This window comes from Brienomyrus brachyistius, chromosome 23, assembly GCF_023856365.1.
Source record: "Brienomyrus brachyistius isolate T26 chromosome 23, BBRACH_0.4, whole genome shotgun sequence".
Lineage (NCBI taxonomy): Eukaryota > Metazoa > Chordata > Actinopteri > Osteoglossiformes > Mormyridae > Brienomyrus > Brienomyrus brachyistius.
Window position 1 is genome coordinate 16,606,765 of NC_064555.1, and position 22,358 is coordinate 16,629,122.

At 45.3% G+C, this 22,358-nt stretch overlaps 1 protein-coding gene across 2 annotated transcripts; it reads right to left on the reverse strand.

Annotated features, from left to right (window-relative positions):
* Nucleotides 1-112: 112 nt before the first annotated feature.
* On the reverse strand, nucleotides 113-22,324 carry col9a2 (procollagen, type IX, alpha 2). 2 transcript variants are annotated; one of them, XM_048993705.1, is made up of 34 exons: nucleotides 21,942-22,324; nucleotides 21,312-21,385; nucleotides 21,070-21,179; nucleotides 19,780-19,854; nucleotides 18,843-18,878; nucleotides 18,683-18,745; nucleotides 17,720-17,773; nucleotides 17,428-17,464; nucleotides 16,845-16,867; nucleotides 16,174-16,227; nucleotides 16,010-16,063; nucleotides 14,488-14,535; nucleotides 13,387-13,443; nucleotides 13,233-13,286; nucleotides 10,829-10,882; nucleotides 10,629-10,682; nucleotides 10,022-10,075; nucleotides 9,700-9,753; nucleotides 9,218-9,271; nucleotides 9,020-9,073; nucleotides 8,715-8,768; nucleotides 8,055-8,099; nucleotides 7,658-7,711; nucleotides 7,405-7,458; nucleotides 7,263-7,316; nucleotides 6,348-6,419; nucleotides 5,968-6,003; nucleotides 5,786-5,830; nucleotides 5,257-5,289; nucleotides 4,025-4,171; nucleotides 3,267-3,321; nucleotides 2,918-3,106; nucleotides 1,896-1,973; nucleotides 113-1,403 (listed from the first exon to the last, which is right to left on the reverse strand). In XM_048993705.1, exons 3-34 carry the CDS (start codon nucleotides 21,139-21,141, stop codon nucleotides 1,198-1,200), a joined length of 2,073 nt encoding a protein of 690 aa, XP_048849662.1. In that variant the 5' UTR covers nucleotides 21,142-21,179; nucleotides 21,312-21,385; nucleotides 21,942-22,324; the 3' UTR covers nucleotides 113-1,197. The 2 variants fall into 2 exon arrangements, with proteins under 2 accessions (XP_048849662.1, XP_048849660.1); XM_048993703.1 differs by having other exon boundaries at nucleotides 21,070-21,385; nucleotides 22,018-22,324.
* Nucleotides 22,325-22,358: the final 34 nt, after the last annotated feature.

Sequence of the window (22,358 nt, forward strand, 5' to 3'; positions counted from 1 at the left end):
GGATGTATGTTGCTGCTAGCAGGTCTTTTCTGAAGTCCCTCAGCACAGAAGTAATCTCTGCGAAATTGGTTTGCGGTGGTTAGAAACATCACACCAGCGGTGAACAACTATGGAGGTGCAAAGAGCACTTTATTGCACAGACAAGACGGGAGGAAGGTAAGAGGAGAAAATCAGTTCAAGCCACAGATTCAAAACGAGACAATTCAATTTCAGATTCGCAGGCGATAGAGAAGAACTTTCGCTTTTATAAAAGGTTCCTCTTTATTAATTCTGGCTCCATGAAACAACCAGGAAAAATACTATGTCTTTACAGTTGAACCAACAAAACAATAAATACATTTCTGTTAATGAAAATAACCAGGTTCCCTTCTTATTTTCAATCGTACACGCTGACGGTATCCTGGAAGCTGATCATTGTAGATTTGTTGGAGTCACAGGATGAAACACTAGATCTTATAACATCCTATTATAATGAAAACACACATTTACAAAGATTTACAGCATGGAATCATGGGAACTGAGTTGTCTGGACAGCAGGAGTGGAAATCTCAGGTCCAGAAAGTAGTAATACAAACCATGATTTTGTTCCAGCCAACCAAAAGAGCACCCTATGACTGTGACTCTTAATAGCGAACTGGCCCAGATGCAGTGAGATTTTGAACTGCACAGACAGGAAAACCATTGAAATTAAGCCGTCACATGAGGTAATTAACAATACATATAATGTAATAACTACAACATTTTATTGGTTATTTTTAATTTTTTTATGTGGAATATGTTTATCTTTCTGTTTTTAAATGGATTGGATGAATCTAAAGCGACCAGGATGTGGGAGGAGAAACAGAAGATGCAAAAAAAATATGTATAGCGCCTTAAATCTCTCTTCTGTCAGTCCAGGGCTGTTCACAGCAATGTCAAGGGCGTTAATGGGGATGTTCCTGTGTCTGGAGAGGGGGAGGGGCATAGGCGGCAGCAGGGAGATTGGTGGTTCCGAAGTGACTAAAGGTGCAGACTGTCCAATCACAGACTAGATGGTTTCGAATGGAAGTGGCTGTCCACTCAGACTGGAGGGTGTAACGTCAATCACAAAGGAACGACCCCTCTCACCGCTCCATGATGGCCGATAGAAGGGAAGGCGTGTGTGTGCACCAGTCTCTCTAGGTCTCTCTCATTCTCTGACTCCCCAACACTGCGGGCTTATTTTGAGGGCCCCTTGATAGTGCCCGGCTCCTGGAGACGCGGGGAGGTGTAGGCCGAGGCTGCAAGGCAAGCTGCGGCCTCGCAGAAGCCGGGGAGTCCCGGCGGGCCCACCTTTCCGGGTCGCCCTGCTACACCTGCAATGCCCTGGGGGCCCCGCTCACCAGGCCTGCCATCGCGGGCCACGCCGTCGACACCCTGGGGACCTGTGGTGGGGAGGAGCAAAGACACAAAGCTAAAGGCGCCAGGGTCAGGCTGAGGCCCAGGCTGGCAAAATCAAGGGCCCCAGCCAGAAAAACAGGGGCCCTGCCTCAGGAAAATTGGACAGGTAATATAGCCCCCTTCCCCCCAATCAGCAAACTTTTCAGACCTCAGATTATTGATGTTTCATTATTTTTAGTTCTCTTTCATTATTCTTTGGGCTTCAAAAATAGCTGAAGTAGCCATTTCAACCCAGGGTTGTAGCAGCAAGGACTTCTGGGGGCTGTAGTGTTCCATACTGTCATTTCCTCCCCCCCCCCCTTCCCTGTAACACGACCTTGGGATTGTGAAAGGTGATATATAAATATAACGTATTATTATTATTATTATTATATATAATACACACATAGAGTGGGTTGTAAGACCAGTGATTTTATAAGCCATTTACAGTTGTCCCTCATCCAGACTACAGGCACCAGCTGGAGATGTGATCTCACCTGGGATTCCAGGAGGTCCAGGCTGGCCGGGGTGAGGACGACCTGGGTCTCCCGGAGCGCCTTTCATACCCCGCTTTCCTGGAGGACAGAGTCATGATGAATTTAGCAAGCAGAAAGTGATGATGCGGTGATGTTCAGAAGATCACCTCAAGGTGTACGTTTCTAAATGTCTGATTAGTGTTCATGTGTGAACTGGATCAGAACCGACACCCACCTTTAAAGTGGGTTGTCAGATATAAAGAGATATATATTCTCAGTAACTCACCCCACATTTCTATATTAATGTTCTACTCAACTCAGATGCAGAGTAATCTGTAAGTCACTCTTTATAAAAAGTATCCACACATTCATCCATCCCCCAACCGCTTCAAGTGTTAAAACATAATGAGTTAAAAAATATCTACTGTACATGTACCTGTAATACATTATAATAGGACTGTTTACATTCACCCTCCCATGTGACTATATGAAATGAAATGTCAATGTTTGAACTACACTTTACCTTTTTCACATTCGTGCCTAATTACACTCTAGAATTACATAATTACATTATATTCACACTTACTCTCGTATGGCAAGTTCCTGAGCTGCACTTTGAGAAAACTGCTCTGGCCTGAATTCTTTAAAGACCATGATGAGACAAAGGCTGTGTCCGAATTGAGGGACTGTGTTCTTCGAAGGTCGAAGGGGAAGCGCTGTCAGATGGGACAGTGTGGCCTACGAATTTCCTATTTGCGTCACCAGTTGTTCCCACCCCCTACCCTTGAGTCACTCTAGCCGTGACACACCCACTTTACAATCATGAATCTTGGGATATGTTGGATTGTGAAGGATCTATCGGGTGGATCTTTCACAACTCTGCAAAGGAAGGACGCATACCTAGACTGCATTTAGAGAAGCCTTCGAAATGGGACGCACTTCGGTGACGCATTTAGTCCCTGAACGCTGTTTTAAAAAGATGCAGCCCCTGAATCGGGACACAGCCAAAGACTCAGTACCCCAGCGACACAACCCATACATACCTTTAGGGCCAGTGTTCCCGATCTGTCCAGATGCGCCAAAAATTCCAGGGATGCCCCGAGACCCTGTGTGTCCGTGTGGTCCCTGTGCTCCGGGGGGTCCTGGGGGGCCGGGAGGCCCCGGGGGGCCCATGACGCCTGCTCCACCTAGAACTGCCCTCTTGGCACTGACAGCCACCGCTGCCAGTCGCTCTGCCAGCCAAAAGGGCATCAGGATAACCAGGCGTCATGGGAAAAGGCCAGCCGGGGGTAGGCAAACGATCTCTTGATTTATACCAGCTTTTTGGTTTTCAGTCAGCCCCAGTAAAATGGGACGTTAGAGTAGGAATCTCAAAGTAAAACAGCCACTCACCCTGGAGCATCTTCAGCACGACCTCAACGATGTGCTGGTCTGTGGTGTCCCGGCCCTGGACGGGCAGCAGAGGCAGGGCAGAGTGGACAGGAGCACCAGCAGCAGAGGTAAAGGCTACAGCTAATCTCAAGCCCCCTCCTGTATGATCTTTCAGCACCCAGTTATACTGTGTGATCATGTCGTGTTGCGATATTTTGCCACATTCATGTCTTTGTTGTTTTCGTTGAGCTGCAGTCGTGTTGTCAGTGTTTCCCTGGATCTCCTCCTTCAGTCTTGTTTCTTGATCTCGGACATTTTGTAAAATTAGCTCCCGCTGTGTTTTGTTGTATCGTACGGCACAGCCCTGCCCTGTACTGGGTCATGCTGTGCTATAGAATGATACTTTCTGTGTTGCATTACCCTGCACTGTAAGGTGCTGTATGGTATCGTTCTGCGCGACGATGACACGCGCACTCGTGGGAGTTTTACTTGCACAAAAATGTTCTTAGGGCAGAAGGAAAAATTATTGGTTTAGACAGATAACCAATCAGATTATAGATAAGGTGGGTCCAAGCAACTAGAGAAGGTGGCACCAACCAATCAGATGCCTTGGTCCTGCCTCCTCATGGTGCTTTGACCCACCTCCTCTACAATCTGATTGGTTATCTCTCTGAACCAATCATTTTTCCTTCTGTCCTCAGAATATTTTTGTGTAAGTAAAACTCCCGCGAGCTGACAGGAGCTTTGCTGTGTTATACTGTGCGTCGGGTTCGACTTACAGGAACTCCTGACCTCCCTGGCATGCCTGGCACTCCTCGCTCTCCATGGAGGCCCCGGGGCCCCGGTAGCCCAGAGGGGCCCTTGTCTCCAGGCTTGCCCGAGTCTCCAGTAGGGCCGTTGTGACCGGGATCACCCCTCACTCCTTGCTGTGAGGAGAAGCAGGGGGAGATGTTCCTCAGCATGTGGTTCCCGCAACACAGGGAACCTGTTTATTGGGACACTGCAGGATTTGGGTTTACCAAGCCGTGCAAAAGCTTGCTGCTTCATTTATGTGGTTTAATTTGTAATTCCAATTTTTGTGTCTGTGTTTATCTGTTTAAAAATATTTCATCTCAGTAGTGGAGCTGAGCATCAATCGAAGGTGTTCTACCTCATATCATCCATTCACATAAAAGTAGAATGAACCTTCAGAACTTTTAATAGTAAAACTTTTAACAGTAAGCTCTGAATAGATGGCATTGTTTATGAGTGTTCGAAGTTTGCCAAGCTTTCTAGACATAATATAGTATAACATAAAGTTACTCTTCAGGTACAATAATGTAAAATTAAATGCGTCAGTGTGGAGTAGGGGGGTTGTAATTATTACATCGTGGGGACCAGATTTCCCCACAATGTAATAAAAAACTGTAACTTTTATCTTGTGGGGACATTTTTTCAGTCCCCACGAGGATAACCAAAATGTTATAAAAATCTGTGATTGTAATCAAAAACTAAAAATACCAAAAATTGTTTGGTTACTTATGATAGTAAGATAGGGGCTGGGTAGAGGTTAAGGTTGACATTGCTGGGATTAGGGTTCTGCCCATAGAAATGACTGGAGAATCCCCAGAAAGATAGGAATACAAATGTGTGTGTGTGTGTGTGTGTGTATAGTGTGTGTGTGTGTGTGTGTGTGTGTCTGTCTGTCTGTCTGTCTGTCTGTCTGTCTGTGTGTTTGTAATGTGTGTGTGTGTGTGTGTGTGTGTTTGATGTGTGTGTGTGTAGTGTGTCTGTGTGTTTGACGTATGTGTGTGTTAGTAGTGTGTCTGTGTGTGTGTGTGTTTGGCGTGTGTGTGTGTGTAGTGTGCCTGTGTGTGTTTGTAGTGTGTGTGTGTGTGTAGTGTGTCTGTGTGTGTGTTTGACGTATGTGTGTGTTAGTAGTGTGTCTGTGTGTGTGTATGTTGGCGTGTGTGTGTGTGTAGTGTGCCTGTGTGTGTGTTTGTAGTGTGTGTGTGTGTAGTGTGTTTTATACCTGTCCTTTCAGTCCAGGTTCTCCAGACAAACCCTAACAGAGGAAAGCAACAAAGGATTATTGGCAACAAAAGCAAAATTCCAGAAATAAATTAAAGGCAACCTTGGTGAATTCTGAGAACTACTGCAGGAAAATGTGCCATCTGGATTTAGATCCCATAACCTTCTGGTCACACTCCTCTCTCACAGTCGCATAGAGCAACACTTCTATTATTATGCGACAACAAATCACAAGCATATGGACTTCGTAGCCTGGGCTGTTTTAAAGACACTGCGCTACTTACAGCTATTTAATCGAATGGCAAACTCGCACAAGCTTTTAAAGTGTCAAATTACATTCACAGAGAGCTTAATTATGATCCGCCGATGCACAAAGAGGAAGCCGTTCTGCATTAAGGACCTTCGAAGATCCATTAGCTTGCAGAGTCTGTCAGTAGGGCTTACTCAAAATGGCACTTGGAAGCGTTATCTGATGGAGTCCACTTTGGCATCTTAAACCCACCTTTCCCCGACTCCCACCACCCTCTTACCTTCTCTCCTTTCTCTCCCGCCAGTCCCTCTACACCTGGATCACCCTGTCAGGCAGAAATTCCCAGCTGAGTGCCAGCTATACCATGATAAAAAATATTTCCCCTACTGCAAGAGACCATGATATCAATTATGTCAGGAAAGCCAAAATGTAAAGGGTTCTGATAAGTGGAGGCACACTTACAAAATCTCCTTTCATTCCAACTTTTCCTTGGAATCCCTGTAAAAAATAAGCTGGGTTAGGTCAGGCTTCTGGCAGTCACTCCAGAAATTCACAATTCCAGGAATTGTGTGATGTAGTGCGTATCACCCGAGTCAGGAATTTTACAAAGTTAGCGACTTGCAGGTAACGTAGGACTCTTGCTATATAACAAAGATTCTCAAAATAACACCTGGATTTAGAATCCAAATTGTCAACTAAATCTCAGCCTCCGGAGACCTTGGAGCTCTGCCAGGGCACCAGCATTTCCATGGAACAGAGTTTTATGTGTAAAGAGTGCCACCATGTGGCCAAGAAGTACCAGTGTTCTGTGAATCCACAAAGACAAAGAGATACATGCCCACCTTGTCGCCCTTGGTCCCAGAGAGGCCTTGAGGTCCAGGTACACCCATTGGTCCTCTCTCTCCCTTACTGCCCTGTGTAATAGGGAGAGCCAATGAAGAGCGACCAAGTGTATGGTGATCTCAGCCCACTCCTCAAAACCAAACACAGTCGAAATACAGGTCTTACTCATGCAGCCACGTCCTCAAAAAGATATCATATTGCAAACAGACCCTATAGTTCCTGCAGGTGGCATTCCTGTGTCTCCACTCTGTAAAATCCTATAACAAACACTTTGCCATAATACCTTCAGTGGACAGTTAATTAGGTACACCAGCTCGTTAATGCAAACAGCCTGCTCGTCCATGCAGCAAATCACGTGGCCATGACTAAAACCACCAACCAGAAACACAGGGTCAAGATGTCCGATTACTGATTGGCTAGGCATTAGCATGGTTAGAATGCATGGTATGATGGTGAGTGATTTTGAATATTGTTGGTTGGGCTGACTGTTGGTCCCTGCCTTGTTGACTTCAGTATCTTAGCCACCTTCCTGTGATTTTTGCACAGTATAATATCTCAAGGGTGCTTCTGAAAACAAAAACTCCTGTCAATGTCAGTTCCGAAGGCAGAAACACCTTGTCAAAGGAGAGGTCAGAGGCGAATGGCCAATCACATTACAGCTAACAAGAAGGCCAAACTTAGTGCAAAACTAACAGCTCAGAACAACATTCTTTGAATGCACAGCTCGTCTACTGTTGTAGAAGATCTGGAGGGAAAAGTGGATCCTACCTATTACTAGCTAGGTGCATCTAATAAATATTTATACATTTAGTTTTTCGACTCCCCTCATCCTCACGAAGAAACACAACTACACTGTTACTGTATGTCAACAAAGGAAGATGAGATAAAGACGGCAACGTCCCCCAATGTCTTACAGGCTGGCCGACGACGCCCTGAGGCCCCACCGGTCCTCTCTGGCCCCGGTCCCCCTGCGGAGAAACAAAGCTGTGGCAGTCAGCAGGCAGGGCAGAGACTGCTCATCTGAATTTTGGAAGTTTCTGGGCTGCTGAGACTTACCTTTGGGCCAGGAACACCCTCCATTCCTACTTCTCCAGGTCGGCCCGGCTCGCCCTGCGGACAGGGTTCGAGAGAGTGGTTTAGAGACCATTGCTTTGGGAGATACTTTCGAACTGATGGGCCAGCCACAAAAAGCCAGTTCCTCAACTACTAAGCACTGCTGCCCTGCACTAGTAACATAACTATGCTGCGTCATGTGGATGTTCTTGAATGTCCCTGAATGTTCTCTGTTTCACTGTCAAAGGCGACCCACCTGAGGTCCAGGAGGGCCAGTCATTCCCACCAAACCCCGAGGTCCAGGTTCACCCTAACCACCGAAACAGAGAGAGGGCAAGTCTCTGTTAAACACAGATGCCGTTCCATACAAAATCACCAACACGTTACATTTTCGATAGTTACAGCTGTTACACATTGCAATCTATCCCTACAGTGAATAGATTTTGTGACAATTAACATGTGCTGTAGATAATGGATTACTGATTATTAAAGGTAAGTCTATGGAACTGCTGTAAACCAGGAAAATCAGGAAAGCAGTAACAACAAGTAATCTCTGTTTATATATAGATCTATTATAGGTATTATAGATGAGTAAAAGTAACAAAACAGTGTAATAAAGTGTAACACCTCGTTATGACATCAAAAGGCCTCACCTTTGCCCCCAGTCCTCCCTTAGTTCCTGGGCTGCCCGGTAATCCCTAAAGGGCACAGAGCTGTAGATCAAAATGATTTCCACTACTTTTGAGGTTTCCTAGATATCAAGCCGGTACCCAGAAATATTTTTATGGGGTGTCCAGCAACCGTGCAAGTAGGTTTCAAGGGGCATTGGAGTTTGTAGGTTTGATACCTGCCTGCATGCCTGATCAGTACCAAATAAGTTTCAAAGGGGCTCAGACCAGTTATTTTACTGCATGGCTACGTGCCTCCTGCATATCATTCTGTTTTGAAGTTCTGAGGCCTGTAATTTATTTGTGCTTTGTGCAGACGTTATGCAGTGTGCCTGGAATGCAGTATGCATGCCTAATACGGTCCATTATCCTGGCATGCATAAACGAAGAGTGCTTAAAAACGATTAATTGTGACAGAGATATTTGAAGGTTTAAATTCAGAAGTAGGAAGGGTGACAGTGTCTTGCTGGTGAAAAGCCCAGACAGCTTATATGGTAACTCTTAAGTGGTGCAAAGCAGCAGAGAAAGACTATATGTACTGATGGAGAAAACGTCACGTCAACGACAAGGTGACTCCCACATCAGCTCTGCTGCGGGCACAGGCTCGGGAGACAATACTGCTGCATTATCTGGAGAATTACTCACCGCTGCCCCCTGTGGGCCTGGAGGTCCTGGCATGCCAGCTTGTCCTTGGCTTCCCTAGAGATAAACCAGACGAGGGGATTCAAAGAGAGAAAATCAGCGTGCAGTATAATGGCAGACGATGATTAATTCCCCCACCTACGCGCTGCCGCTTCTATTCCAGATCTCTGACGAATTAAACATTCCCTCATCTTTGCTGTGACATTGCAGTAAGGTCATCACTAACTACAGCATTCTGAAAAGACTAAGACGAGGTAAAAATGTTTCAGCTGTGCTTTTTTGTGGCAGCTGTGCCCAGTGTCGATTACCTTCATTCCAGGAATACCAGGTGTGCCATCCTTCCCATCAATGCCGGGTAAACCCTTAATGACAGCGATGACATTAGCATTAGCTATTAGCATTAGCTAATATTAATACTGACATTATTCACCCAGCATACATAACAGAGGAGAACATGCCAACAAGCTGTATAGATTTTTAGATTTTATCCAGATATTTTTACTCACGTGCTCCCCCTTTTTGCCAACGACACCCTGAGGTCCCCTGATACCACGTGCGCCCTGTAGACATTGATTATAAAAGTAAATGAGTATCAGGTGCCATCCAATCACAGCGATACCCTGCCAACAGCCACCAGAGTCCTGAAATAGGAGCTGGATTACTGTATAAAAGTCACTCCATGTCTCTGTACATGGGAACATGCTACTTTATGGCTTACTCAAGCATCCTGTAGCATAAAGTCCAGTCATGTTTTTGGGCAAAGTTGCTTGTTACTCCTTGCTTGATTTGGTAGAGTTGGCAGTTTGCTGACAAACCTCCAACTATGCATGACAGTAATCGTACTCTGTTCGGTACAATCTCTATATCGATATCTAGACAAGAGCCAATTACAGGGATAGCTTCCTTTGCTTTGCCTGTCCTAAGGGCTGTTGTCATTGGCTGGACAGTCAATCAGCTGGGTCAAACAGACCAATAGATGAGCACTTACCAAGTCTCCCTTCTCACCAGGGCTTCCTGGTGGGCCCCGGGGTCCTTCCTCACCCTACCAGAGGAAGAAATCAAAAGTGTCTTCAATCAAATAGAATGCTGGCGCAGGACAGTAGACAGTACACCCAGTGCACAGGCCAGCATCCAGTCACTAACAATATATTCAAACAATGCCAAACCAATTTTGTAAAAGTCTTGTATTTACAGACATAATTTTTCTTTAAAGTGTCTGAGACAGAAATAGATTCCACTGTCAATTAGTTTGAACTTATATTAACTATAAAATGTATTCATATATGCAAGATAGAATAACTTGCTCTCACCGGTAGACCATGAATGCCAACAGGTCCTGCAATGCCCTTGTATCCTTGAGGACCCTAATCAGAAAGAACAACCAACGACATATATCCAGCAAGTCTGAAACCAAAACTGGGCAAGGGGGATAAAAAAAAACAAAAAAAAACATAATTTTCTGCTAATTATGAAAAAACATAAGAGCAAAACAGATGGCTGATTGGTTGGTGTGAAATTAAGCACGCGTGAGACTGTCTTGACGTTTTGTACCTCCACTTCATTTCTCTCAATACACTTATCTCTAAAAGGTGATTACAGCAATGTAAACACACAAATGTGTGAAGATGCTAAACACAGTGGCATGCTAATTGCTGTGATTTAGCAGATTACAGGTTGCTTAATTTGTTAATAACTCTTGCATGCTGGCATTCTGTTGCACCTTGTAAGACAGATCAAACTTCAGGATCGTCTACTACAGACGGACCGCAACGGACGCAAACCGCCGTATCCTCCTCGATAACATCTGATGTTTGCATTTCTTTTCCGTATGCGCTGATGCTAACGACACAGATTCAAATGAGCCAACATGGTTACGAATGTGTCTGCTCTCTTTAATCCGTTCTCCGGTGTACTTACAGTTTCCCCTTTGGGTCCAACCATTCCGGGGTAACCTCTGAGCCCCATCGGACCCTGCAAGGACATGGAAAGAGACCGTCAGAAGCTGCCGTTACCCCTGTGCTCAGTTCCCAGGTTATCGCTCAACACGTCATGCCCTAACAATGCCCCTGAGAATAAAGCTAAAGAACTGCCCAACCCAACAGGAATAAATAGAGCACCGGAGGTCCAGGGATTCCTTGCTCTCCAGAGATTCCCCCATCGCCCTTGATTCCCTGCAAAGAGGAGAAGAGAGGAGAGTAAGGAGAGACATGCCAGCAAGAACGGCAGTGCTCCGTTCAGCGTGGGGAACGTTCTCTGGCCCTGATCACGTCTGCTTCATCTCTAAAAACATCTTCAAGCACTGAAGCACTTATATGGAACATGTCGAATGAACTAACCTGTTTATTTTGGTCAGAGTATTCTCATCTGCGCCGTTTAACGTTATGTACAACTGATTGCGGTTAGATTGTGTAACACATACCAAAGTGAAAGTCATTGAGGGTTAGGGCCTTTGTGGTTTTCATGGACAGAACATCAAGGCATTGCCAGGGCTGGCAGGATGTTCTGTATGGGTAGGTGTAGAGGTGAGAGCCTTGATACACTCTTGGCCCGACCCCTCCAGGACCTCCAAGAAACCCCTGATATATCTTATGAGTGTGAAGCTACAGGGGGTGAGAATCATCACCTCCAAACCCAAGGTCATGGGTCTCTCTTGGGAAAGAATCGATTGCCCCTTTGCAAGTACAAGAGATGGTGCGTCTATCCTTAGTGAAGGAGCTTAGCCATCTTTGGAACCTGTTCATTAGAGATGGTGAGATGGAACATGAGACTGAGATGCAGAGCAGTTTAGTGGCTGTGTTTTTTTAGGCACTCAGCAGCTCCATGGTAAATGGGAATTAAGGAGTCAGACAAGGATCATAGTTCACTGGTCAGGCTGCATCTTTATCCTCACCTAAGGTTACCAGCTGTGGGCAACGACTGTAAGAAATGACACAAATAACGGTAATGAGATTTCTCTGCATGACTGCGGCGCTCACTCTCCATGACAGGGTGAGGAGTTTGGAGAACGTCCCATAGGAGGGACACCCGGAGAAGACACTGAACCCTCTCGAGGGATTACATCTCCCAGATTTCTTGGGAATGCTCCAAGGTACCCAAGAGGAGCTGCAAAGGTCAAGGCTGACCTGCTCTACACGCTGCCTCGACATTAAAGAGAACTAAGAGAAGTGGTATGAAGCTGGGGGTGGTGTTGATGATGAAGATGGAGTTATCTGATTTATGGACAACGCTGAAATGCTTTCAGCAAATACAGGCTGATGCCACAGTAACAGCCAGAAATGTCAGCCACGTCACTCTTTGCAGCAACTGACTCAGAGAATATATTCAGCACGCAAGGAGAACACGATCCCACGCAGTTATCGTGTTGCACATATAACAGCACGACTCCGTGTTGGTTCTGATGGACTGTGTCTTCACGCTGAGCGACAGACACGACCCAGGCTGAGAAGCCTGTCTAAAATGTCATTGAATGTGATCAGCTGGGGCCCAAGGCCTACTGATGTGTGGCTTCAAAGCCTGCTCTGGAATATTTAAACATCCCTAAATGGGCGGGTACTCCAGTGAATACGGTATTGGATGGGTTTGTTTCAGAATAACCTAATACCAGCCTGGGGGCAATTTTATTCAGGCTCTCAAGAGACCAATCAGAATTCTGGAGACGTCTATATCATTTTTGTTTCATTGCTAGCTTGCGACTGACAATCAGTATGTGTATTGTGCTTCTTTTTCCTACATGTGAGATATTCAGTGGGGTTAAATGATAACACACAGTCATGGACTAGTTAAAATGTCGTTCGGTAGATGTTTAAATTGCTGGCTTTGACGTTCCTTGATTGCAATTGAGTGGCGCTGCAACGTGGGCCAGCTGACACGTTACATCACAGCTTCTGTGTCCTCCAGGCGCTCATTAACTTGGATTAATTCACCTGGCTTCGCCAGCCATGCCATTCCCTGTAGGACGCCTTTCATCTGTCATCTGTGTTCTGCTTGAGCCAGGACTGACTAATCGCAGCTAGATTAGTGCCAATCACTACTCAGGAGGCATCGTTATCACTAATCCAGCTCCACTGGTCAGGATCATCATCCCACGGTGTAGTGAGTGTCAGACGGATCACCTACAGACCACCTAAATGCGCATAATTTTTCATCAATCCCCAAGGTAGGTCATCACCACTCTGGTCTTGAAGCACACTTTCCTTTCTCATCTGTCAGATGCTAAAACGCTGCGTTTTATCCAAAGACAGCTAATCCCGACCATCCTCTTTAACCACCATCTTATCTGCGGTCCTTCCACCCTTCAAAAGCTACCTGATTTTGTCTTACTGTCTGAACTGCTTGAAAATCTACGTATTAAACCCCACGTCGTTCGTGTTCAGGGTAAGTATCGCAGCCAAGACCATCAGCTGTGATGCTGCTTGGAGTTCTTGTTCAGGAGAACACCTTGTACATGAGAAGCTGATAGATGTCCTATATGAGAGGGTGTTTTGATGGTGCTGTGGACCAGCAAACTGCTCCTGCACATACCTGCCTTCCAATGCTCCCGGAATCACCCAGCATCCCAGCACGACCCTTATGTCCCTGGGGGGGAGAATACCATCGAATTACTGGCCAACCATTCCATCAACGTAGAGACCATTTGGAGATTCTCCACAAGCTCTGTCTCGTGATTTCTTCTAACCTTCACTCCCTGAAGACCCTGGGGTCCCTTCAGCCCTGCTGGACAGTTTGTGGGACACTGGAAGGGAAAGGAAAACTGGTCCAGATCCATCCACCAGACATAAACAGCACATACTAATCATACTAAAGTGAACTGAATTTAGGAAAAGACAGAATTTGCTGGCTGGCTGCCTACATGTACTAGGAATTTGTCTTGGCAGCACTGGTGAAAAAAGTAGAAGTAGAAAATAAATTAAGAATAATTAAAAACAGAAATAAAATTAAAATAGATTTAATTGTGGTCAGTAGTGAAAATCAGTGCAGTAAATTTCTAAAAATTAAAGGAAGTGAAGAAAAGAAAGAGAAAAAAGAGAAAGAGAGGGAGTTTGATGGAAAGGCACTTCTGATCCTGAACAGAATTTATCATGGTATGTGTTTGTCGGTCTGCATGCCCTACTGTCTGTCTGCATGCCCTACTGTCTGTCTGCATGCCCTACTGTCTGTCTGCATGCCCTCCTACCTGTATGCATGCCCTCCTACCTGTCTGCATGCCCTACTGTCTGTCTGCATGCCCTCCTACCTATCTGCATGCCTTTCTGTCTGCATGTGTTCCTGTCTGTCTGTCTGTATGCCTTCCTGTCTGTCTGCATGCCTTCCTGTCTGTCTGCATGCCTTCCTGTCTGTCTGCATGCCCTCCTGTCTGTCTGCATGCCCTCCTACCTGTCTGCATGCCCTACTGTCTGTCTGCATGCCCTCCTACCTGTCTGCATGCCCTACTGTCTGTCTGCATGCCCTACTGTCTGTCTGCATGCCCTCCTACCTGTATGCATGCCCTCCTACCTGTCTGCATGCCCTACTGTCTGTCTGCATGCCCTCCTACCTATCTGCATGCCTTTCTGTCTGCATGTGTTCCTGTCTGCATGCCCTCCTGTCTGTCTGCATGCCCTCCTGTCTGTCTGCATGCCCTCCTGTCTGTCTGCATGCCTTCCTGTCTGTCTGCATGCCCTCCTGTCTGTCTGTCTGCTGATCACTTACATTTAGACGGTTATTGTACGAGTGGAAACAGGTTTGGGGTGAAGAGGAGGAGGAGGAGGAAGAGTCTGAATGGGAAAGCAGATCTTACCTGGAAGTCTGCACTTCCTTCCTCTCCTGTGAACTTTCCTGGACGGCCCTGGAGAAAAGGGGAAAGAGTGAATGAAAAAAGGAGACACACTGACATCATTCAACCTGAAAGGACTCCCAACCAACCGGCTGCTAACAGTGCTAATGGCTAAGCTAAGCCGCTAATGCGCTAGCTGCGCTATGGTAGCTGGGCAGAGAAATGTGAGCACGCTACAAACATTACTCAGCCAAAAGCCTTTCTTCACTCAGCTAGCTCATGAATATGTATTTCACTGAGGCTGGAGATGGAGAATAACTACATTTTGGGGCAACTATTGCTCTTAGCAGCCCAACCTCCTGCAGACAGGTGGAGTTACAGAATAAAGGTTGGAGATGCACGTCAACCTTCTGGTCTGTGAGCTTCACGCATGGAGCAAACCCCAGCTTCGGTGTGAGTGACTAACTTTCTTAGGAGGCATTTACTTGATGAAGCTGTCAAACAGCGTGTGACTTACGGGTCGTAACTGCAGATGTGACAGTATATGTGATTCCAGTCAATAAGCAGCTGTTGTAACTTTTCTCCAAAATATTACATCAGAGATGGGGAGAGTCAGGGGTGCAGAACTATTGTGTGGATTCATTTGCCCCGTTTCTCATTTGACTGGCACTTTAAATATGTTTCTTACTCACCCCAGTCAATCTTGTGATTGTTGTGTCTGATGCTGGTTATTCTCCACCCCCACCAAAAAAACCTCTTTGGTTTTTCATGTTTCCTCTCTGTACAGACGCTCCTCTACTTATGAACTTTCAACTTACGAACTTTCAGACATACGAACGAAGAGGACTGTAAGTCCAAATTGTGTTCGTTGGGCTCCTGTTTCCTGTCCGCAACATCAATTTTTTTTCTGCACACCAGTTCCGCCCAGTACAACTTCTGGCCGCTACTCCCGCCGCGCAGCAGCGTAGCGTGCGAACTCCCAGCATCCTAGTTCTTTGCACTTGCGTATACCCTTAAAATAATGTTGAATAACAAAATACGATCATTTCAAGTTATGACCGGCTGTTCGGAATGTGACTCATTCGTAAGTAGAGGAGTGCCTGTACTGTTTATCTTCCCACAGCCCGCAGAAGGCACCTGCTCCCCGACCGTCTCCCGTGCCACATGCTCGTCTGGCCTTGAGAAGCGCTCATCAGTCGCCCCTCTACTGCCCAGCAGCATTTTGCGATGAACTGCCTTTTCATTCTCCACATTTCACCGGTTCGCGGTCCTGCGGTCGATCACATTCTGCACCATTCTGTAGCTCACCAGCTTCCACTCTGCACTCGCGCTCCTCCGGTTATGCAGCTAAACGATTCACCTCATACAGCTTATCTTAAAAAAACCAAGACACCTGCAGTCCAAGTGTCCAGTATCTCTGCCATCTCCTATATTCTTTTCACATACCCCTGAATGCATATTTCTTTGGAAGCGTTAACTCATCACTGACAGGGGAAAAAGGTAGAGGTTACAGGGGTTTTACTGGTCTGTCACCGAGTGAGCTTACTGGTTTGCCTGGGGCTCCTGGTAATCCTGGAGACCCGGGTGGACCCATGAGGCCCTAATTAGGAGTGGAAGAGCAGGAAGAAGAGGACCAATATTATACACACACACCGGCACACACGCCTTGCAGAACAGGCTCGGTAACCATGGTGATAACCCAGCTAATACCTTGATGCCTGCTTTTCCCATTACACCTGGCAGACCAATTGGACCAGGCAGTCCCTGGTAATATCAGAAGGGGGAGAGATGCAGAGACAGAGGAGAAGATAACATGCCGTTAGATCCAGCAAATACGCTTCTGAAAGCAAAATACTCCTTACAGGAAATGAAGGGGACATTCTGCATATAACACTAGCAGTGTTATTAAGCACAGTGTTCCCCATTTTTTTGTAATTGTCTCTATGGAAAAGCCATGTAAGGTACGTTATGACAACTTTTAAAATGTACTGCACCAAACTAACTCCGATCGGACAATTTGACCTTAGGGAGCTTCCCGATGAGTCCTGGTATGGTTACAAACACCACAACACTTTACTGGGCCCTGTATGGCTGATCCTCACTTTGCAGATAGACAATTAAATTTCATTTACATTTCACAACCACTGGATGGAGCTAAACTTCATGACATGTCTGTTTTTATCTCATTTTTAGAGGAAAACTGAGACATCCTCACAGGAATCCCAGGGTTTGGAAAGGCTAGCATTTATTCTTGGGCGACTCTGCAATGACTGGTAGGTTCAGGTGAAGTTCTTCCTCAATTTGCAGTGTTTTACAGTCAAGGCAGCAGTGACTGTGATAGGTTTTGGAACACACTGGATCTTCAGTCTGGCTATACTCACAGGCAGTCCGAGGAGTCCAGGCCCTACATGAATAACAAGAATAACACAGTTAGATTAACAGTGAAGCACTGGTTCACAGTGAAGCGACGGTTCACTGACCCACTGTTGTACTCATTACTACTCTTATACTATACTTATTATGGCAGATAAGTTTTGTAAAACTCCTGTTCCATAATGGGTGAGGCAATAAGAGGATATTGCAGAGAACATGCTTAAAATATACCGTTAATAAGGGATGAGGTTTCTAAAAGTCAGCTGGTGGCCTCAGCTGTCTGTCTATTTTATTTTATCTTACTTTGTTGTATATAAATGTCTGCTCTTCAAATAATAAACCTAGGAAAGCATTCGGGTGAGATAAGATTCTTGACAGAAGCACGTTTAGTTGCTTGTGTATTATGAAAGATATATAATTCCTATTTTCATTTTGGGACCTAAAAGTAAAGGTGAGTTTGACAGTCCTGACAGTCCCATTGAATAGATCATCTTAATATCTCCTCACAGAATGCTGTTTGGTGTCTATTAAACATCACACTGCCTGATGTTGATGGACTAATCACTTGGCACAGAGAAATAGCTGTACTTACCGGTGGTCCAGGTCTGCCTAGAGGCCCCGGTTGGCCCTGGAAGAACCACAGGACGGGTTAGATTTGGTTCTGATTTGTGTACGTTAAGGCTAGACAGTATAACGGTTTGTGGAAGGTACGTGGCATTTGGTCTATGTGTAACTGGGTTTTAGTGAAGGAGGTAGATCATGTCGGAGATGCTTCCAGAAATGCAGGTAAGTAGCAGAATATCTTATGACGGCAGACACTGATTTTTGACAAAATGTGCATGCTGCTGCGTCATTGGCTGGTTGGTGAAAGAGGGGGTCTTGCCTTGGGACCAGGGTTCCCAATTGGCCCTCGTTCTCCCTTTGGTCCAATCAGACCCTGGAACAAAGAGATAGAAGTGCTAAACTTCACCAAGCCCATTGCTGGGATCACGGGAGGGGAGCAGGAGAAGGACCAGGTGGGAGAAGATTTGCAACATGGGAGCCCGGTTGAGGTCGTTTTATCCCACCCGGGAATTTTGCACAGCAGTCCCATCACAAAGGTACTATCTCACATAGATTTTTCCAAGTGCCTTGTTCTCTATGTTTTATGCTTAACTGATGATTCATTTTTGGGTCCATTGAGGTAAATAAGGCTGTCTGGGTTCTCGCCACCCTTGCGTGAGGTGGGACTTCCATACAGATCAGCCACCAACGTTCATTGTTAATTCTTTCTGCCCCTGTTTTGTAAGCTACTGTACAAATTGCTCAATGATCCTCAGTAACACCAGGGATCTAAAAGCTGACAAACTATGATTTCTTAGAATATACCTGGTTAGCGTAAGTTGCAGGGAAACTTTGGCATCATTAGGAAGGAGTTCTGCTCTCTGGGAGGCCAACAGCCCCTTAACACGTGTTGACATTTCAGTGCGATGAGAAGAGGCTGGGATTGAAATTCCTGGTTGGATTAGTTTACAAATCCCTGCTGAGTTGGGGGTTTTAACCTTTCATGTGACTAAGACACAGCAGGAGGTATCCTGACTGTCCTTTCCCTACAGCAGAACTCGTAAAACATTATAAATACTCATTTGGGAAACCTTGTACTCTCTCCATATATCAGCCGTTTATACACTGGAGCCCTAGAATTTTCATTCTTCCAGGGTCCCCACAATGTGGTATTTATTACCTGAAACTACGACTTGGTGCCCCTTAGACTGCATCGTCACTAAAGTGGATTGTGACCTTTGACCTTCTAGCAGCACCTAAAGAGGTTCTCGTAAAACGCCAAAATCCCCACAGCGGGACTCACATCGATTCCATTCTCTCCTGGAGAGCCATCCCGCCCTGGCTCTCCTGGTTCCCCCTTCGCACCCTAAAAATGATAACAGACAGGTAATTATTCACGAAACACGCTCTATGCAGTTACTCCTTCTGTGCTTAAGCCTCTTCGCTGCAGGGATGGTACTTACTACTGGGCCGGGGGGACCTGGGGGTCCTTTCTCTCCCTAGAGCGTGGCAAAGAGACAGAGGGAGCATACAGGGTTATTCAGAAACACAATTCACAAACTTTACTGAGCCCTGTACTGCTGGTCTTAACCTTGCAGAGAGACAATTAAAATTCAGTTACATTTTGCAACCACTGGATGGCGCTAAACTTCACGGGACACACCTGTGTGATTTTACCTCGTTTTTAAGAGGACAACTGTGACATTCTCACTGGTATTTCATTCAGGGTGTACCTCAGCCTCATACCCTGTGCAGCCTGGGATAGACCGGTCATTCTAACCAGGACAGGCAGCTGGATGTATGTATGGATGGATGGAAGGAATGGAATGTAAATATGTACTATATGTGTGCATGTTTATAATTATATTTAACTGTCATAGCTAACTGAGCCAGTTTTATGGTATTTAAAATACACATGAAATTTATGGAAATTTATTACGAATTTATCTATTATGAATATTTATTTTAGTTGTTATGCCCTTATAGACTTGAATTGCATCTATTAGTTTCACGTCTTTACAAAACAAAATAACGTCACTGAATCTTTCTTCACACCTGGATAGCAGTAAATTGTGCTTTTATGGCACTGAATGAATCGATAAATGTAAATCTGTTCCCAAAGTTTAAAAATACGTGGCGATATTTGATAGCACATCAAGCTTATCACATTTCTCAACCTAATGCAAGATCGTTTCCAAAAGGAAGAGAACTTTGCAAAGAATATTCAATACCGGAGCACAGTGCTCTTTTTGTACTGCAATGTTTTCGTTTCGGGCGCCCTCTGGTGGCATGACTGCAGTGCTGCGGTAGAGCGCTCGCTTCGAATCACGTAATGTACAATGGCTGTCTTTGTACACCGCTCTCAGCAAACCGATGCGGCAAAATAACTCCAGTACTCACGTCGATACCATCAGATCCAGGGGTTCCTGCGGGTCCTGGCGGGCCAAGAGGACCCAGCCGTCCTGGTGGACTGGTCTGCAATGAAATACAGCCACTGGCATGTAATAATTCGATTTTTTTATTTAATAATACTGCTTAACAGACCTATTTTACGGCATGAGGTATACCTAATTCAGTTCATTACAACTCAACTACTTAAAATTTAAATTTGAAAATATTCATTCCAAAATTAAAATTTGAAAATCTATCATTTTATTTCCTCATTTGCTTGCAGATTTAGAACTGCAAATGGGATCATGAACGCAGATAGGTAGAGTCCAGTTCCCTTTTCGCACTGATCTGCTATCTTTGCTTGTGTGCTTGACGGCTGTTTGCTAACAGCACCTAGAGAAAAAGGCATTAGCTCCAGGCTGCAGGGTGCGAATTCCCAGCGAGGGCTCCGGGGCAGACACCGAAATTTAATTCTGCCATTGATGCGGCGCAAGATGTGCTCATGAACTCTGAGACCTTCTGAAGAAATTTCATCTTATATGAACAGACCTTGCAAATGAACCAGTGTGGTAGAACTCTCCATCAAAGGAAGATGACAACACTCACTTTTCCCCATAGCCTGAGTGTTTAACATGGTGAACAGAGCTCCAGTTATGGCCTTATACTTTAACCCCCCCCCCCCCATTGACAGTGGCAGGTTCAGTGCAGCTAATGGCGCCCTCTCCTCAGTGGACTCTACTTTTACAGTGACCAGCTAAAAGAATCAAACACAGAGCCCTGTGTGTGTCTCTCTCTCTCTCCATTCCCTCTTTCCCTACTCACACCTTCCACACATAGTTTTCACTGCTTACATGGTGAACTTATTTACTTCCCTAGGCACAGAAATGAATCACAACCATCTCAAATATTTAGATCCGGACTTCCTTTGCATTTTGAATATTAGCTATATAAGACCTATATTCGCCAAAAAGTGAATCACAAAGTTGAACCCAAACACCAGAAATACAACCGAAAAAGCCGCTCACTCTCATTCAACATCCCAAACCCAAATATATCACTGAGAGCCCGGGACCTGAACGCACTATAGCGGGAGTCACATTGAATGGTTTCGATTGAGATCTCGCTGGTTCTTGAGAAGGTCCTCCCAAAGCCCTCAGTGGTCCCTCTCAGAGGCAAAGGGTGTCCCAGCTCTGAGCAGCAGCCAGCTGTGCTAAATCACTACCTCCCCACCACCCCACGGTCACCTCGCACTCCTCCTCGGACCACCAGCCGTCACAGGCACACCGATGCCTCACTCACCACTTGCGCCAGAATCAGACACACAGTTTGCAGAAGGATGAGGGTCCTCAGAGTCACAAAGGGTCCCTCCATACCGAGTCTGCCGGCCGCTCCCCGTCCACTCTTGGACGCTGAAGACGTAAACTCACTCAAGGCAAAGAAACAAGAAACCAAAAGTGGAAAAGCAAGGGAAAGCCAGCCCTACATCCAGCCCCTGGAAACACTGGGAGCCCTCAGACCCCGACGCTGAGGATCTGACAGACCTGTGGGCTTCGCACTAACGCTGGGGGCGGAGTCGGACCCCAGTGGCTCATGAATATGCTTAGACTGCAGGACTCTGAGGGAAGACATTGGACACAGCTGCCGTTATTCTCCACCTGGAATAAACTTCGGAATGGTGAGAACTTTCCCGTTTTACTGGAGCACTTGCTAAGGATTGTGGGATAGCACATTTTACATCTCTCAACTGATCAGATACACGTATTAAAAATATCATATTCTGATCATTCATTTGTTTTATGTTAAATAATGCAGTGCTGTGCTAGAGACCTGTTGTTGTACCACAGTTCTGTAAGAAATGCTCAGGTTTTTAATTGTGTCAAAGGTCAAAAATAATTGTTTTAATAAAGAAAATGGAGAACATTTCCCTGGTTATCACGCATTGGTCACAGGTAAAACCCCTTCCTCGTTATATGGGCTATTAATCAGTAAATTCTGAATTAAAAATCTCAATTTGGCCTAAAATAAATCGTGACGTTGCTTTTATTATACTTCATAATACTAATACAAGTTTCAAAATGGGATAATTAACTTTTCATTGGTATTGTGCAAATGTATTTAAATATATCTCACCGATATAACACGCTTTGGTTATGCTGTTTAAAAATTCTCACCTAAATTACATGTAGCGAAGACTCCATTAAACGAAACGATTAAACGACGTGTACTGGGTTTATTTGTGATGCTTACCCAAAAAACAGCACTCGTCTCTTCCAACTATTTATATACGCAACATAACCCGAAGTTGTATTTTTAGTTTTTTTCCCACTATTTAAAAAACAAACAGTACCCACATATTAAGAATATTATTAAAATGGCATCAAACTTAGCAGGGGGTTGTGAAATTCCAATATGCCTACTTATTGTAAAACCGCCCGTTTTAACTTTATCGTTAACGTCTGCCCCCAAGTTAAACAGTAGATGGCGCGCTGTTTCAATGAATAAAGCGGGGAAGGGTTTCGTGCAATGCACCTTTAGTCGAAATATTACGGCTAAGACTACGGTTATTGCGGTATTTTAAGTAAATATTT

What these genes read in the sequence shown, in the direction of transcription:
- col9a2 (XM_048993703.1), bottom strand. Translation starts at nt 21,141, where the DNA reads ATGGAGGGACCCTTTGTGACTCTGAGGACCCTCATCCTTCTGCAAACT. An exon ending in AAGGAATCCCTGGACCTCCG is followed by an intron (nt 10,683 to 10,828) that starts GTGCTCTATTTA and finishes ATGTCCTTGCAG; the next exon opens with GGTCCGATGGGGCTCAGAGG. An exon ending in AGGGAGGACTGGGGGCAAAG is followed by an intron (nt 7,712 to 8,054) that starts GTGAGGCCTTTT and finishes TTCGGTGGTTAG; the next exon opens with GGTGAACCTGGACCTCGGGG.